Below are 17,101 nucleotides of genomic sequence, written 5' to 3'. Positions count from 1 at the left end.
GAAAAGAAACCTTAAAACGAGCAACAAGGGCCTCCCCGGTGGTGCAGCAGGTTGAGCGCAGCGCTGTGAAGCTGTCCGCAGCCTCTGCAGCACAGGTTCGATTTCCGGCCAGCCAGGGAGATTCCCACATGGCGTGGCAGACCTCTCCCGCCTCGCCCGCTGCTACCCTGTAGGGTAAGGTAAAAGGTATCAGGCTATTCTGCACTCCTGCCATCAGTATAGATGAGGGAACCCTGTGGTCCTGAATGCATGCCTGATGGCGGGCACCTGGAGTAGGTACACCTGGGGTGAGAGACTGGACTTCTAAGGGCAGCGTCACGGGGACGCCAGCAGCAACAGAAGCCGAAAGAGAAGCCGAGAAAGAAGTAGCAGAAGCTGAGAGAGAAGCAGAGAACGCCAGAGGGCCCAGATAGAGTGAAGATTTGCTGGGGGCTGAGAGGCCAGCCAGCCTCCCGGCCCAACAGCACCCCTGCCTGCCGTGTACCTGGTAATCCCAATAAAAGACCTGCAAAAAAAACCACCAAGAACTCTGACTCCTCCTTTACCTGGTCTGCTGGATCAGAAAACCCGCACTGTGTCCTTCCTGCCTCTACATACCCTCAGCAGTGTCTTTGGTCCGTCTGTCTGTTCTGTTCCCCACTCTGTCTCTGGTGAATCCTCTCACCCTCCCACACCTCTGTTCTTGTATAAATAAATTAAAAAAAAATGGGCAACAAATGGGCATCAAGTCCTGAGTTCGAGTTCCAGCTCAGATATGTACTTACTGGGATGCTATGGGTAACTTACTCCGCCTCTGTTTCTTCCTGTCTGCAGCTATAAAATAGGAGTCGTTTATGTTCTCTTTATCTCAGAAAGAGATTGTGAAAACGACTCAATCTGAAGAAATAAACAAGCTCCTTGCACAAAGCAGACACCGGTATAATTATCTGAGTTTCTCTTGTGGGGTTGAAAGGAAGAATTTACTCAAAGGACACAATGTTTGATTGAGAACATTCTTAATTTTATTTTCTTTAATTTTATAAAATACATTTTGTAAGATAAGTTCTAAACGTTTATCCTTTATGTGTGTTAAAATTGAAATTCTATATCAGAAATGAAGGAAACACTTTCAGGTGATTAACTCTCTTCGTGTGTGGATATGTGTGTCTGTATGCACAGGAGGTTTTCAGGGAAGGTTATTTGTTATGGTATTAAATCAAAACAAAACACACAAGGTATGGATTACTTCACTTTCCTTGATCTTGATTGGTTTCTTACAGAAGCTTTTCCATCTCCTCCCTCTATGCAGCCTGGAAGTCTATCTTGTATACTGGTCTGAAAACAAATATCAAGTGTCCCTTTGTAAAGATATTACATCTCCTTAAACACTGCTGAAACCACTTGGGGGCGGGGAGGGGGGAGCAAAGCAATTCTTTAAAACAATAGAGCCTCCTACAGTCACACCTGTAAAATAATTTTTCCTTCAGTAAAAACCAATCAGCCTTTTATTTTTTAACCCAGAGTTAACAAGCACAGAAAGAGAAGCCTGAAACCCGGGAGCTACTCTGGGTTCAAACTCTTCCACCTTTGCTTTGCTGTGGAATCTTAGCTAAATAGCTGACGGCTGGTGTGTTTGGTAATGTGATCTACGGCAGGAGAGAATAACCTGTGTGTTAAACCTGACTCTAACATGCTTAGGTAACATTGCTCCATCAAGCCATCTCCCCTAGCTGAAAAGAACAAACAGGTCATTTCAACTGAGGTTCAAATCTACCAAAATTTGTTTCTGCAAGATAATTTGTAGACACTCCAAATAGATGTACGGATTGAGTTCATTTTAGCTATCATTCGTGATGCTTAATGTCCAACTTTCGTTTGTTAAAGAAGCATAAAGAATCATTCTCCAGACCTTTCTGGGACCACCCTAAACAAGCAATAAGCAAACTGGAAAATATGAAATGTGCATCGTTCTGAAACTAATCAAGATCTTCGAATCATCTACGATGACTACTGAATGGACACTACCCCCTGAAAAGAGCACCATTGTGAAGATATGACAGAGGCCAGAGAACACAACGAAGTAACAGAAAAGAAAGACATGCTATCCAAAGGGTTATCCGTCCTGTGTCTACCAGAGGGCGGGCTCAGTTTACACCGTTAGCCACAAGCAACTGCTTGCTGCTCCTGTGGCCAGTCTTTTTTTCATCTGAGCTGGTTTCTCTCTATTCTCAGCTCCTTGGAAACCACAGGGTTGTCATGGTAGCTGTTATCAAGGAGAAGGGAGTGAGAAGACGCTGACAACACCCTTCCTCTCTTCTCTAGCACGGTGTGAGGCCAGGTGCCCCCTTTGTCTACACAGACACTACGCTCTCCTATGCTGTAAGTAAGGGTGGCTGAGTTAGGGCCTTAATAACCTATCGCCATTGGGGTCAGCGCTCTCTCTACGGGTGAAAGATCCTTGCTTTGACCCCCTTCTCCCAGCTGCAATAGGGAGATTCGGGTAAATGCTCTTATTATTTTGCTGGCAATCTTTGTTTCTTTAGCGGTAACAGGGAGACAGGAGTGAGTTCTCTGTTTCGTACACCAAGGAGGCAGAGCTGGCCCTTCTGGATGGCAGGGCACCTGGCACCTCCCTTCCCTCTACCTGAGCATCTTTCTTTCCACTTTGTTTCCATCAGTGGAAGTGCCCCTCGAGAAGAAAACACTTCCTGGTTGTCAGGAGATGCTTGCCAATTGAATTAGAGCCTCCATTGCTTTGTGACTTGCAGTTGGGGAGTCACCACCTTAAGCATTTCCCATTTCTAGCGGGAACCAGCTGTGAAGCAAAATGACTAAAAGAGGTACGTAAGAGGGGAGAGTCCACCAAGAGACCTGAATCCCCTCGAGACTCTCCTTCTTGTTACACTCATCAAGTAAGAAAAGGGCCAGTCAGTGGCAAAGGCAAAGAGTTAACGCGGGAGACACAGCATTGTAGGCTGTGCGGTTAGAGCCTCACTATTAGAGAAAAGGAAATTTCTACAGGAGATCAGAACTTGGTGCCTCGGCCCATGAGTTTAAGAACGGCGAAGTTGTAAGTGGCAGCGATCATGAAGGTGAGCTGTAGGGAACAGAAGAGAGAATATGAGTGAGAACAGAAAAGGAAGCTTCCCCTCACCAATCTTCTTGGGAATGAGGAAAGGTAGAAATCAAATCATAACTAACTAAAGGAACAACTCCCACTCTGCAAAAAAGCAGCATCTCCTAGGCTTTCACGCTCCAGCCTTGTCTGGGAGCTTCTGTGAGATATTTCTTTCCAACGACCACCCAGAGAATCAACTGGACAGAGATTTTATTCCGCCCCCCACACACACCTGTGCTAGGCCCAGTTCTGATCTGAGCTTTCCTCAGGGAAGTGACGGCTACGTGGGCTCTGTCATGCTCATAGCCACATTTCTGAGTGACCTGGGGGGCGCTCGCCACAGACGTTGTCAGGAGCACCACGCAGCACAGCTCTCCCCTGCTTAATGCAGCCATTTATTGCGCTGTATGAGAAATGGCTCGACTCTATAAAAGCCTTGGCAGCAGGGGCGAGGAGTTCTGCAGGCATAGCCTTGTCTTTTCACCACTTATTCAATGACTGCAGGCAAATTGCTTCACCCTTCAGTGCCTTGGGTTTTTAATCTGAACCATGAATGCACTATATTACATTGGAATGCCACACTGTCACCACAGCCGGGGACACAGAGTTGCCTTATAGCAACAATAATTACATTAGGAGGGCCGTCCAGGTATTCAGGAGAGTAACTAAATCCCTTAGAGTGTGTCCGGGATGGATTCATCGTTACAGAATATAGAATTTCAGGCTACAAAAAAATCATGTTTAGTCGTGTCAGTGTTCTTGTCACTGCTGTGAGTAGGGTATGTTGAGAATTAACTGTAATTTATGACTGCAAAGCATTTGGCAATAGGACATGCTCCATAAGTGCTAAATATCATCATACTTGACTATGAATCTCTTACCTCCTCTCTCTGCACACCACCTTTCTTGTGCCTGTCTAATTTCTGAAGTCTTTTTGCCTTGTCAACCCAAAATAGACATGCACAGTCTCTACACTTGGCTGTCTCTTCTCAACAGCTTCTCTCCAGCATGTCAAGGTTAAAAAGGGTCTATCCTTCTCCCTCTTGGCAAAGCTTTGACCACCCTACTGAAGGATTATTCATTTGCCAAAGCCATTCAAAGATAACTCACCAGGGAAACCAGTGTGGCTGCAGCCCCCACAAATGCAGCAATAAACAGGTGGAAGGTCATTTGGAACTGTAAGAAACACAAAAGGGAGAGCTATTTCTTGCAACAGCAGAAATACGCTCTGCTGTAGATCATGCAGGCAGCATTCTGAGTGTGCTGAAGCTTTCTGTGTGTTGAGTCCGTAGTTCTAAGTTGTCACTTCCCCGATTGTAGACTGCCCCCCATTCTTCAATATTAGTACCTAGTCCCATTGCACCCAGAACACAAAGCATGCATAAAATAGGGTAGTGCTCCCAAATAATCCACTGATTCTCTGTAATTGTGCTCAGGACCCCCAAATTTTAAGTCAACATTGTGCTTTCAAAGAAAGAGTTGACTGCCTTCCTCCTCAAGATTTACTTTCATTCCTTTGCCTCATTTGTGCATAATATCCATTCTCAATAAACCGTTTTCCTTCCTCAAATGCACTTTTTTAAACTTCCCATTAGGGATCGAGAAGTTCCAAATTGCAAGTGTTTTATAAAACCGATGAGTGTCTCTGTGTGCAACCCATTTTCTTGATAAGGTTTTTAACTAAAAGAGTGAAATGTTTCTTTGGGGGGATTTTGCCATTAAGCACTATTGTTACCTAAAGCTACAAATTTCTCTTTTAGGAGAGGAAATTCTGGAATGGAAGGCTTTCTATGAAACTCTAGGGAAAATAGATATATTATCATCTATGTTCTTTGTCTTATGCGTACTCAGCTAATATTTTGTAGAAAGCAATCTGCTAACTCGAAATCCAGCAAAGCAAAAAACAAACTATAATACTTAAAATAGAAAGCTGTAAGTAGAGATTTACGTGGTTCTTGCCATTTCATTGTAAAATAACCCAATGGCCCACTCACCTCAGCTGTTTTGCAGATGGACAGAAGGTTGGGGCCACACACTTTGCCAGGAAACGCACTCCATGGAAGAACACCTATGTAAGACATGCAAGTCAACCAGGGTGAGCTTCGTGGAGCTATGGGGCCATATGGGGACCTTCCTTCAGAGCCCTTCTTCCATTTTTAATCATCTTGGCTGAAAAGTTGGATCCACTTTTGTAAAGATTGATCAAAAACTAGAAGATGTTATTGAGCAGCTATGAAATCTTGAGTTTGTTATTGAAATGTGCTGCTCCTGGGTTGGGAACAGCAGTCAACTAAAGAGCAGTATGAAGAGCCAAGAAAACTCCCACCCACTTCCAAGAAGTTCCCTTCCCAGGGAAGATCTCTCTTCAGCTTTAATGGAGTGGGGTTAACATAACCTTTGATTTCCCAAGAATTATCACCCTCCTCACCCTAAGTGAAGAAGCCAAAGTCTAATGCTTCCATAGCCAGTAGAGGAACCCAAGCTCCCAGGCCCGAACTCACCATACATTCTGGCATCAGCACAGAGATTGCCTACACCAGTGGAGATCTTGCTGGGAGAGGCAATAGACTGGCAGGTGGACCAGGTATTGAAGTAAATGTACACAGGCACAGCAGAGCAGGCAAACACCAGTAGCCACACAACGGTCAGGGCATAGGTGATGCCCACAAACTAAAACAATTGACATGGGGTGGTTAGAAATCATGACCAACCTGCAGAGGTTGAAATACAAATCAGGAGATACTGGAGTGGCGTGTTCCACACAAGAAGCCAGAATCCAGGGATCTCCACCAAATGAAATTAGTAAGCAGGGCACCTCTGCCAAGTGACATTGGCAGTAACTAGAGAACTGGCCCCAAGTGTGACAGAGGGTGGGGGGTAAGTGGGTGGGGGTTGGAGTGAGAAGGATCCCTGGGTTAGAGAGGCTTCAGGAGATTTTTTTGGGCAGATAAGATGTGAAGAAATAAAAACAGATCCTGAAAGAAAGTCGTGCCATTTCTTGTCATAGGCTGAGCTTAGCAAATGTTCCTTATCACAGAATTTTTGATCCCTGGTCCTTCAATAACACCAATGGGAGATTTAAATTTCAGAACTAAACACCTTTCTAAACCAACTGCTGGCTTCAAAAGACAACACCACAGACCCCAGATATTTAGTCCCCTGAGCGTCTTTAAAGACTGAAAACCAATGTGTGCCTACTAGAAGCACAGCTAGACCCAGATAAAGATGAAGCGTTCAATATGCAGATCTACACTGGTTGCCTCTGGGACCTACGAGAGGGTAGGACCCCAAAATATTGTGAATTTCATCTTGGAGTCAATGATTTCATTTCTATGATACAACTTCTTCCCAGATCAGCACCTTCATCTTGGTGCCAGGAGGAGCATCTTAGACTCCTAGGCAGTCAGAACTACTCTTATGGTCCCCCCCTGGAAAAAGAGTAAGGGGACACCAACAGATGGCTTAGAAATGGTCTGATTGTACAAAGCAGCCTGTGAAAGTCATGCTTTTCATTTTGATATGATAGTTTCTAGGAACTTTTGAAATGTGAGGCTAAGCCAGCTGGGCACCACGTTCTTTCTGACCTCGCTCGGCTGTAGCCATCACTTCCTCACTCATAAGCCAGGCCTCTAGAGAGGACCTGGCCTTGGGTGTGGGTGAGGCCACAGACTCACGCCCAGTTGTCCCCCACCCCTTGTTATTGCCACAAAATCCTGAGGATGATCACCTTGTCGGGATGTCCTAGCCATTTTCCCAAACAATGACACACCCGCTCCAAAGAATGAGCTTGATGTTGGCCTCTGGAACCCCTCCCCTTCTGGCCCCCTGTTACCGTTGCACTCAGGCCCTTGCCGCAGATGGTGGTCTTGTAGTCGCCAAAGATCTGCCTGACTGCGCCGGTGGTGTAGAAGCCCTCGGCCAGCAGGAGGGCCCCATAAAGGAAGAAGAAAGAGGCAGTTCCATAGATGACATACTGGAAGGCATGGATCCTGCGTGCACAGATACACAAAACAGATCACAGAACCTTATTAATTGAGGACCCCACTCCTTTCCTGCATAAGAGAGGGGGATGCTTGAGTAGGCACCTAACCAAAGCTAAGGATTGTCTAGAGGAATCACTAGGCTCCTTCTCCAAACTTCCACCTTTTCTGTGCTGAAGTGAAGGAAGACAGGGTGTCCACGGCCAGAGCACCTGCTCTCCCAGCCACGCCTGGCTGACCCTGTGACCTGAAGAACGGGGGCCCTTCTCTCCTTGGTCCGACTCTTCTGAGTTGCAGCTCAGAGGGGAGAGAAGAGAGGAACTCGACAAGAAAGAAGAGGGATGAGGGAACAGAAGCACAACTTGATCTAGGCACTAGTGAAGCGTGGTACTAGTGAGCAGACTCAAACTCAGATTTGGTTTGACACAACCAAGAGCCACAGCCTCACTCAATCCAGTCATTACGCCTCTCTTGAATCCTCGTACCTGCCACTGCAGAGACTCAGCTCAGCCCACCCTGCCTGGCAGAGCTTAGCATGTAGGAGCAAACAAGGGCAAAGGGTGGGCTGGCAGGCAGGTAGACTCCTCCTTTTTGTTTGTTTGTTTATTTATTTATTTTTATTTTATATATTTTTTACAACATTTTTCATTTTTGTACAATGTATGCATTTTCATCTTGGTTATAGTCCCCGTACAATTCCCACCACCTTTCTTTTGATCCTATTCCCTTCTCCCCACCCCCCCAACCCCCTGTAGTGTGTCTCTGTTTTACAGTTGCTGGTTGATTTTGATTTTTACTTGATTATAATTAGTTTTTTTCGTGATCCCTTACTTGGGTCTTCTACATTCCTGCTATGAGTGAGACCATCCGGAATCTTTCTTTTTCTTTCTGGCTTATTTCTCCTCCTTTAGGACTTCAGATGTGGCAGAGGTGGGATCTCTATGGAGGGAAGATTCAGGAATCTATCCGGCTCCACACTAATCACCTACTAGTCACAGTTGCTAATGAGGTCTGTAACTCTGGGATGGAGAGAAGGAAAAATGTGGGTTTGTGTGGAGGACAGGTACTTACACATTGATGAGATACTCGTAGTCCTGGAAGTTTTTGGAGAAATAGGTCTCAATTAGCTTTTCTGTGCCAGTGAGTGCTTCATGTCCACAGCCACAGAACAGTGCCACCCCAAAGAAACACAATCCAGTTGCCACCAGGGAAGCAAAAGGGGCCCCTACGAGACATCTTGCACAGCACTCTAACAAGCCTGGGGAAGAAGGAGGGGAAGCAGTGAGTCAGGGGATGCCACCAGGTGCCACCTGTACCTCCCCACCAGAGCCCGCAGGCTGTGTGCTTGCACTCATGGGTGGAGAGGTCACCCAGAGCCCAAAGGCAGAAGAGACTAGAGCTTTAATCTTCTGGAATGTGAGACTGACCCACCAAACCACACCTTGTTCCATTTTTGAAAATAAATCCTTACCTTTAATTCCCAAAACTTAGGGGATTTTTTTAATCATCAATAATTCAAGTAGTAAGCTAGAGAAATTCCTCATTCCTTCCTTTCCTATTATTCTGGTTTGTCTCAGTCATTCATCTACTCCTACAGTCCTTTCTACGCACCCAGCTTTTTGCTAGATGCCACGTGGGCTACGAAGACAACAAAGGCGAATCTGCCATATGAGAGTCTTTCATTTCCGGAGGAAGAATGAGCTTATATTTTCAACTAAAAATCCCGGGCAGTCAAGTAAGTGGTTACAGAGTGTGAACACACTTAGGCCTCCAGGAAGGGATGAGTGCAGGCCAGAGATATTGGTATTATGAAGCAGGATTTGAGACTTGGAGAACATTCTGAGTGGGGGAGACTATGGAAATTGCACTCTCCTGGATATTCTTAATTATTATGTACATTTGCTAAAAGAAATGCTTGATTCATCTTTGTCTAGATATTATGGGGAACAGTCCAAAGGGATGGAAGGGCCGACAGAGGACGGGACAAGGCAATGGGAGGATTACTCTTGCTCATGATAATAAAAATCCAGGCGTTATGATTTGGAGGATATTTTCCATGACTGGTTTGTCTCCCGACACTGCAACTTGGCCATGTGGCCACACTCATCCCGCAGTGAGGTTCTGGCAAAACAACCACAAAGAGACCTAATACAAAGTCAACAAAGTATAAGATTTCTTTCTGGCATGATGAAAACACAGCAGGGTCTGGAAACACAGATGTTAAGGTGCTAAGGATCCCTGAGACACCGCCCCCCCCCCAGACCTGGTACTCCAGGCACCCCACCAGTGTTGCTGAGAAACAGGAAAGGTGCATAAAAAGTCACAGGCTCTAAGAACAGCTTTGCCCCAAGTACTAGCTCCACATACTAAGGGGCCACATGGAGTGAAACTTGACTAGAGGGGAGAGGATGGTCCCCTTTAGCCTCTTGAACAGATCCACAAAAGGTGGAAGAAATGAAAATGTTAGTATCTCAGGAAAACAATTCTCTATGTATGCTTATGTGTGTGCATTTGCACACTAGCTGATTGAATACACCCATTCATATAGCATATATATGATCCAAATGTATCTGATATAGATAGACAACTAACTGGCCAGCACAAATGTGCTGAGAAGCTATGTTGGAGTAATTATGTTGTGACTCCTTGTATAAAGAAGATAAACTGTTAATTGTGAGATTTGGATTTTCAGCCAGAACTCACTTGTCAGTATCAGGGCGCCAGGGAATCATTTGGCCCATACACTCTGGCCAATCCACTTAATACTAGTACAGTTTTTTTTTAACCATGAGTGCTCGGACACCAGGTGATTTGCATGGCTGGACTGCATCATGTGAATAGATTTTGAAAGACCAAACTCTTTCTATCATGGGAAAGTTGTGGTGGAGGCATTTGCCTGTGCACTCAGAGGCACAGAATGAGTCCTACTACCCACCCACCCCTAAAATGACAGCCCTTCCTTGGTCTTCAAGATCCTTGTCCTCAAAGGTCCCTGTACGCCAGAGATGTGACTTAGAATCCCAGACCAAGCAAAGTAAGTAATTAATATCTGAAGCAGAACCAAGTATCTTTCTTTTTTCTAAGAACTGAAGCACTGCTGTCACAAAATTTGGTCTCTGTGGGGTGCAATCTATGTATGCTAGTGTTGCCGGGAGTAAAGGCATAGTTTACTTTCTAAGAGTGCTTGGTAATCAGGCTTCATGGGAGCTAGTCCATCCTGTGTGTGTGTTTATTACATGTGTGCACACATATGTGTGCATGGGTGCACAAGCAAGTTTTTCACACATCCATGCAAATGTGCATATCACACATGTGTGTACACCAACAGAAAAAACAGAGCAGCTGAAATTGAGTTCTGTTCTCAGAAAACATTCAAAAAGTAATCTTCCTTTTTCTCTACCAGGTAAGATACTAGATGCATTCCAAGAAAAGGAGCTGGGGATAAACAGTGCTGCCATTTTCCTTCGTTGCCTCTACAACTCTTCTCCACCCCCAAACTTTTAGACTCTTCTAGTAAAGAAGGTCTCTGAAGCTTGGGGCTGGGGGGAGGGGAAGGTCAGTGACCCCGCTGTTCCCTCTCTAGCAGCACAGTGGCAGGGCTTCGACAGAGCCCTCCATAACTACCCTGGACAAAGAAGTCTTGTTTTTCCCCTTGAGATCTCAGGAGCCTCATTGGTATTCTGCAGAGACCTGCGGGACTGGGGGTGGGTAGGGGGGTCAGACCCAGGGAACAATAGCAGAACTGTTTGTTTAGCCCAAGAGTAAGGAGAGCCATCTACCCTAGCAAGTGACCATCCTGGGGCCACTCACTTCCCCTTGCTTATTCGCTCTGGGAGGGACTAAATGGTGGTGCAGGTGTGACCAGGGGTGGAAGAACTTGAACTCTCGTGAGCTAGAGTTCCACTCTAAGCTTTAACTGATGCCCCTTCTTGAGATGTTAAGATGAGGGAAAATCCTCTTTGGTGTATCTGATCTCTCGATCATCATCCAAATGACCAGTGTCACATGTAGTGTTTTACTGGTTGATAAAGGGCTAAGCCTTGGAAGCAACTCTCAATCAGCAACTGCTACTCTTTCTTTCTTTTCCATCTCTTTTCCATCCATTTTCTCAGAACCCAACTAACTTAGCAACTCCTTTCTGTTCCACTGCCACTCAGAACAAGGGACAAAAAGGAAATAAGCCTTAATGAGTCTCTAATATGGAACTGGAAATAAATGGCTCTGTATAAATCTATCATTCTTGGACTTGGAACAGTTCGACAATATCAGCATAAGCAACAGATGTCCAGCGCTTCACAATGATACTGAAATGTTTGTTCTGGGGATGGTTAAGTTCGGCCGAAGAATCCCAGTCTGCCCAAGCAAAAAATCATATTTTGCATTCCTACTAGGAAAAACTCAAAACATGCAAGAAATTGTGGTTTTGGCCACATAGTTGACAATCAAAGCATTCTGAGAAACCTTCATTACCTTCACTTTGTTTTTGCAGAGTCCAAGTAATGTTCTTGGGAACGTGTGAACAATAGTGTAAAGTCATAGACTCTCATTTCAGAACGCTTCATGATGGAAAGGGCATTGGTTTGATTCAGGCAGACTGCAAGGGGTTTTTGGGGGAGAAGTTCCTTGGCTCTCACAGAGATAGTCTCACATTTCCAAGCTAAGTACAGACAGTGACTTGGTAAAGTTGGCATAAAACACTCTATAGTGATAGTACCCACTGCAACTCAATTGAACTGAACTGCCTGACTTTGCTAAGAGGTCACAGAAAAAAAGAAGGACCCTTCCAGTGTTTTCCTTTCACTTCTGGTTATGTGAATTCAGTAGAAATATCAAGCGCGTTAGTAGTAACCTAAACTCTGTGAGAAACAAAAGGAACAAAAAGGCCCAGTCCCTTTCTTCAAAGCCCTTTCAATCTTGTCTTGGAGAACACTTACGTCTGGGAATCAAAATCGAAAGTCACTTAGAATCTGGTGTTAAATATATGTAACTAAGTTCTGTGGGCAAAATGTAAGCGAAGGGGAAATATTCAGTATTTGCTAGATCTAGCTGCCAACTCCCCAAACTAGTCAAATCAGTCTGTACAAAACTTCAAGTCTCACCAACGCTCTTCATACTAGTCTGACAGAGATCAACAGCACTGCTGTGACTCGTGTCAGACCCCTGTCCATCCACTGTGTTGACCCTGATGCTGTCTCCTTAAGTAGGAGCCAAGTGCTCCCAAGCCCTCCCTCCTTTCCCATGCCCTGGGCATGCCTCAAGGACCAGCTCCATGATGGAAATTCAGTGTGAATTGGGAAGTCATCAAAGGGAGGAGAGGAAAGGCTTTCATCGAAAGAGATGATAGAAAAAGACCGATTGTGCTTTGCACAATTCCCAGCCTGTCCCTTGAATCCAGCTGACAAAGGGAGAGATAGAAGAACCCTATACAATAGAGCTAAACAACAGGCAGGCTCATTGAGGGAAAACTGGCCCCATCTCCCTAAGTCTCAAATCTGCAGTACGGTCTTAACCTCCTCCCAGAACCCACCCCTTAACCTCACCCCATGAACAGAGGCCGCCTTGATCAGGGCCTATAGCAGTTGACAGGGCCAAGATGCTAGTGCAGCCGTGACTGGTACTGGAGATGCATGGGGAACAGTGGGTGGGTTCTAGGAGTAAAAAAACAATTATCAGGAGGTGCCAGAGACAAAGACTTTTGCTTCTGGCTTTATCCTAGTCAGACAAAGCCCTGCCTATAAACTTGTCTTTCCTACATGAAATCACTACTGACACCATATTCAAGTGCTGGACAGGGCCCGGCAGCACAAGGGTATGGAAATCCAAGTCTGCTGGATAATCAACTCAGAGGACAGAGTTCAATAAAAAGGAGAACCTCCGTCTCCTCTTTAGACAGGTATCATTACCATGGCAACAGCACTGGATTACCTTGTCTCTCCTCCCCAAACACCCCCCCCACCACACATACACACACATGCCAATTTATGCCCAGATATTGAAAGGCTGGGATAGAAGAAGCTTGATTGTTCACCTCTGTGCCTGACACAATGTGTCACCCTGCCCATTTATGGTAAAGTTAAAGAGAAGCACTTGACACTGAGCTAAGAGACAGCAGTCCCATAATTTATCCCTTAGGTCAATCTCCCACAATTTCTCCTTTCTCTTTGGTTGTTGTGTGGAGCTGATCCAGAGAACCCTGTTCTCTTCCATGGGATGTCGCTGACTCTTTTCCAGAGACCTATCTGACGAGAGCTCAGAGGCCAGTACAGAACTGAGAGACCACCCCTACGACCATTTTAATTTGAAAATAATCAAGGAGAATGAATCAATCAATACCTGTTGAGTTTCTGATATAAGTTGGGCACAGACAGTGGGAAGAAATGGAAAGCTGCTCTGTTCACCTGCCACGGGAACTGTCCCTTCCTGAACATGTCGCTGCCTTGACTTGGTCTTCTCTGGACCAGAAGGTCTGTGGGCAAGGAATGCATTTCTACTCGTGCTTTCCTTCAAGACCAAGAACTATTTCCTGGGGATGGTGTGCAGGCCTTCAAGATAATACAGAAAAATACGACAAGGGAAAAAGATTCCACTGACGGGGGTTCCACCTAGATGGATCTGTAGACTACATTTCCCCTCCCACCCATCTCCTGGAGGTTTCTCAAATCTTGTTGCTACTCAGATAGCTGGAAGAGAGTAGTTCTAGTTTTCAGGCTGTTAAACAAACTTCTGTCTTTCTGGAAGCATAGTCACGGCAAAGCCCCTCAAAGCACAGCAGACCTTTCAATCTGCCTGGCTTTCTAAGACCTCTTCCGGCTCTGCAGAGCCCGAGGTAAGAGTGAGGTAGGGCAAGTTATCCTCAGTGAGTTTAGTCAGTGTCTCCAGAAAGAGTAAGTGAATATGGTGGTTTGGATCTGGTTTCTTTTTCACTTCTGGCATCCTTGTGGCATTCTTGCCATCTTGGTGGGATTCAGTTAGTCTTGAGGCATTTTGTAAAACGGGACCCCTGCCCTGCCTCCATACTTTTTGCCTGGGCTATACCCACTTACTCTGAGCTAGCCAAAATTACATTGCTCTGCAAACAGCCACCTTTGGCGGGAAGCATCACAGTCTGGTTACCAGGGTAACAGCCACTATTCTCAGACAACGGGCTTGTAAGAGCCAGTGTTTTTTCTGTTCAGTAATGGCATTGTGTTACCAAGCAGAGAATAATCAGCTAATGCTCTTTGGCACTTTCCTGGTTCCATTGTTATCCCAAGGACTCCTTTAGAACATGCCCTTCTTCCCCTACCCCCCCCCCGCCCCCGCCCCAACCAAGGCAGGGTAAGGTTTAATGAACTATCATTTCCCCCATAAACCTTTTGTGTGGAAACTACGGAATTCAGAGTTCCTCTTTACTTCTGCCTCCTAAGGGATTCTATATGGTTGAGACAGTGAACTCCCTGTTCCTGGAGGTGCTTAAACAGAGGCTGTAGGTCCATTTAATCAGCTCTTATAGAAGGGAACAGTGAAGTGAGAGTTGGTTCAGACAGCTTGAAAGTTCCTTCTAATCCCAGATTCCATGATATAATTTGTCTATTCTGAATGTTGACAGCAAAGCACTCTATGTCAGGAGTAGCAGTTGAGTTCCTTATAGGAAATGATCTACAATTTACAAAGGTTTGAGACACACTGTTATTGAATAACTCAAAACTCAATGAGTACTCTTACATGCGCACCTGGCCCAAGGATCCCCCACTCTAAGGGCCTGGGGTCCAATACCCCATCTCGATTATGCTTTAACTGTGTCAACTTCCCTAGAAGAAATCATCCAGCCTCCATAATAGGAAATGGTCCCTGTGGTCACCTTATTCATTCCTGACTTTCCCTCAAGGTTTTCACTGCCAGAGGAAATGACATGGAGGCATTTTTAATTCACAACCTACTCAACCATCCACCCTGACATTAAGCGAGGCTCCTGCTGCCACCTGGACCAGACATTGACTTCTTCCAACACTCGCCTCCACCTGATCACATCTCAATGGTCAAATGATTCTTACTCCAGTGCACAAAGTGCACAAAAGGAAAACCCAGCCACTTTGGGAAGAGTAAATCAGCCCGGACACACATTATTATATCAGTGTTATGATGATTTACAATTGTTAAGATAGTTTGCCCGTTTTCAAAGGACTTCCATATCCTTATTACTTGATTCTCACAACCTCAAAAGTAGACAAAGCAGTTATTGTTATCCTCATTTACCAGATGATGAAGTGATGACGTTCACAGTGACCTCCCCCAAGGTCACAAAGTTCCTTCAGTGACAGGTCTGGGATTTGAACACGGTTGTGTTGACTTTGAGTCCATTGTTCTGCCTCTTAATTTTCCTACCTGAATGCATGCATCAAAACTCTCTCTGTGTTTCAGGATAAAACAACCGAAAGACTGATGCCAGCTCAATATAATTGAAAACCTATCTCCATAAATGTTGTTGGAGACTTCTGGACACTGCATGTGATGGTGAATACACAGGGCAATTGATTCCCATGCCCATTTCATTCAAGATACTACCCTTGTTTTGCCAAGTGTGAGCAATATCTACACATCCCTGTGACATCCTGTGTTGACAAAAACCCTTGTGTGCACAGCTTGCACTGAGTAGACACTACCAGAAGCTCATAGCTTCTCTCTTTGTTCATGGAACCCAGAGAAGCCCTCAGTACTCAACCAAGTCAGCAAGAACCCTAACGTTCCTCCTGTCACAGCAGATTTAGAGTCTACGCCTGCCCTTGGGAAGGCTAAGTCTGTGACATGTACTAGATAAAGCCACCCGTGCATGAGCATGAGTGCATGCACACACACACACACATACATACACATACAAACACGCACTTCCCGACTAATATCTGTTCCCCAAGGTAAGGCCATGAAGGACTTAGCTTAATTTCCTGAACCTAAGATGGACCTCCTCAGCCATGGCCAAGCCTGAGTCCATCTGGCCCGATTTCCCAATTCCCTACTAATGCCAAACAAGGTCCAAATTCTGTATCAAAAAGCAGCTACTTTGTATATCTAAGGGCTAGCCAAAACTCAGTTGCCTCCAACAGAACCAGGGATGTCAGCTGACCTGGCCATTACCAGGGCCTGGAACTAGGGGGAAAAGAGAAGGCAGAGGGAAGTGAAGGGGTAAGAAGACATATGACCACATCCAGCCCGCTGGGCACCCTCTCCAAGGATGTGTGGGACTCTCCACGTGCTGCTGGAATTCTTTGGCCATGAAGCATCATTCTCAGTGCATAGAGAAGGAATTCATCTAATTGAGTGGTAAAGAATTAAAAACAAAACAAAACACAACTATTGGAAACCCCGAACCCCAAAGTTGGAAATGCTCTTGCAAATCCTGTGCCTGCTAGAACCTTCCATGGTAAAGTTTTAGAAACTCACCCATGTCTTTGGGACTCTGATTCCAATTGCAGCCGGCTGGCTAGTCTGCTTTTCGGCTGACTTTGTTCAGCTGGAAGGATCCTGGTCTCTCCAGTCTCCTTCTTCAGTCTTTTACTTTTTCTCTCTGAGTATCTTTGTCCTCTTCTCCTGCAATGAAAAGGGCTTTCTGATTGACAGCCAACCCCCTTAAAGGGACAGGCCTGCTTTCCTCCTCCTCTCCTCCTCCCCTTCTCCTCCCCTGTCCCCACCTCCTCAGGGATACTCCCTTCTCTGAGGGCTCCATCCTCCCTTTCTGCCTTTCACTACCAAATGTTGCATTTGCTTTTTTCCCTCTTTGTTCCCCTAAGGCTTGCCTGTGTAGAAATTCACTTTGCTGCAGAGACATCTAGAAATGTGGTTTTGGAAATGGAAATAAAAAGAAGAGGTCCCGGATGCCTCCAACTGATCATTGGGTCTATTTGGTGTGGGATGGGGGAGTGTCAGAAGCCATGGAAGTGGGAGCCCTGGTGGGGGCACCAGGGTGCAAACCCTAGATGCAACCTCCCAGAGCCCTTCCTAAGTCTGCCTCAACCCTACCCCTCACTCCTAGCTGCCCTTGGCCCTGAGC

General features: G+C 45.6%; 1 protein-coding gene across 1 annotated transcript; it reads right to left on the bottom strand.

Annotated features, from left to right (window-relative positions):
* Window positions 1–3,004: 3,004 nt before the first annotated feature.
* PLP1 (proteolipid protein 1) lies at window positions 3,005–16,559 on the bottom strand (the record flags this gene model as incomplete). Its single annotated transcript, XM_084258779.1, has 7 exons — window positions 16,495–16,559; window positions 8,149–8,335; window positions 6,930–7,086; window positions 5,599–5,767; window positions 5,092–5,165; window positions 4,208–4,273; window positions 3,005–3,076 (listed from the first exon to the last, which is right to left on the bottom strand). Exons 1-7 carry the CDS (start codon window positions 16,496–16,498, stop codon window positions 3,005–3,007), a joined length of 729 nt encoding a protein of 242 aa, XP_084114905.1. The 5' UTR covers window positions 16,499–16,559.
* Window positions 16,560–17,101: the final 542 nt, after the last annotated feature.

Source organism: Talpa europaea (genome assembly GCF_964194135.1).
Source record: "Talpa europaea genome assembly, chromosome: X".
Classification (NCBI taxonomy): domain Eukaryota; kingdom Metazoa; phylum Chordata; class Mammalia; order Eulipotyphla; family Talpidae; genus Talpa; species Talpa europaea.
This window is presented reverse-complemented; position numbering and strand designations above follow the sequence as displayed.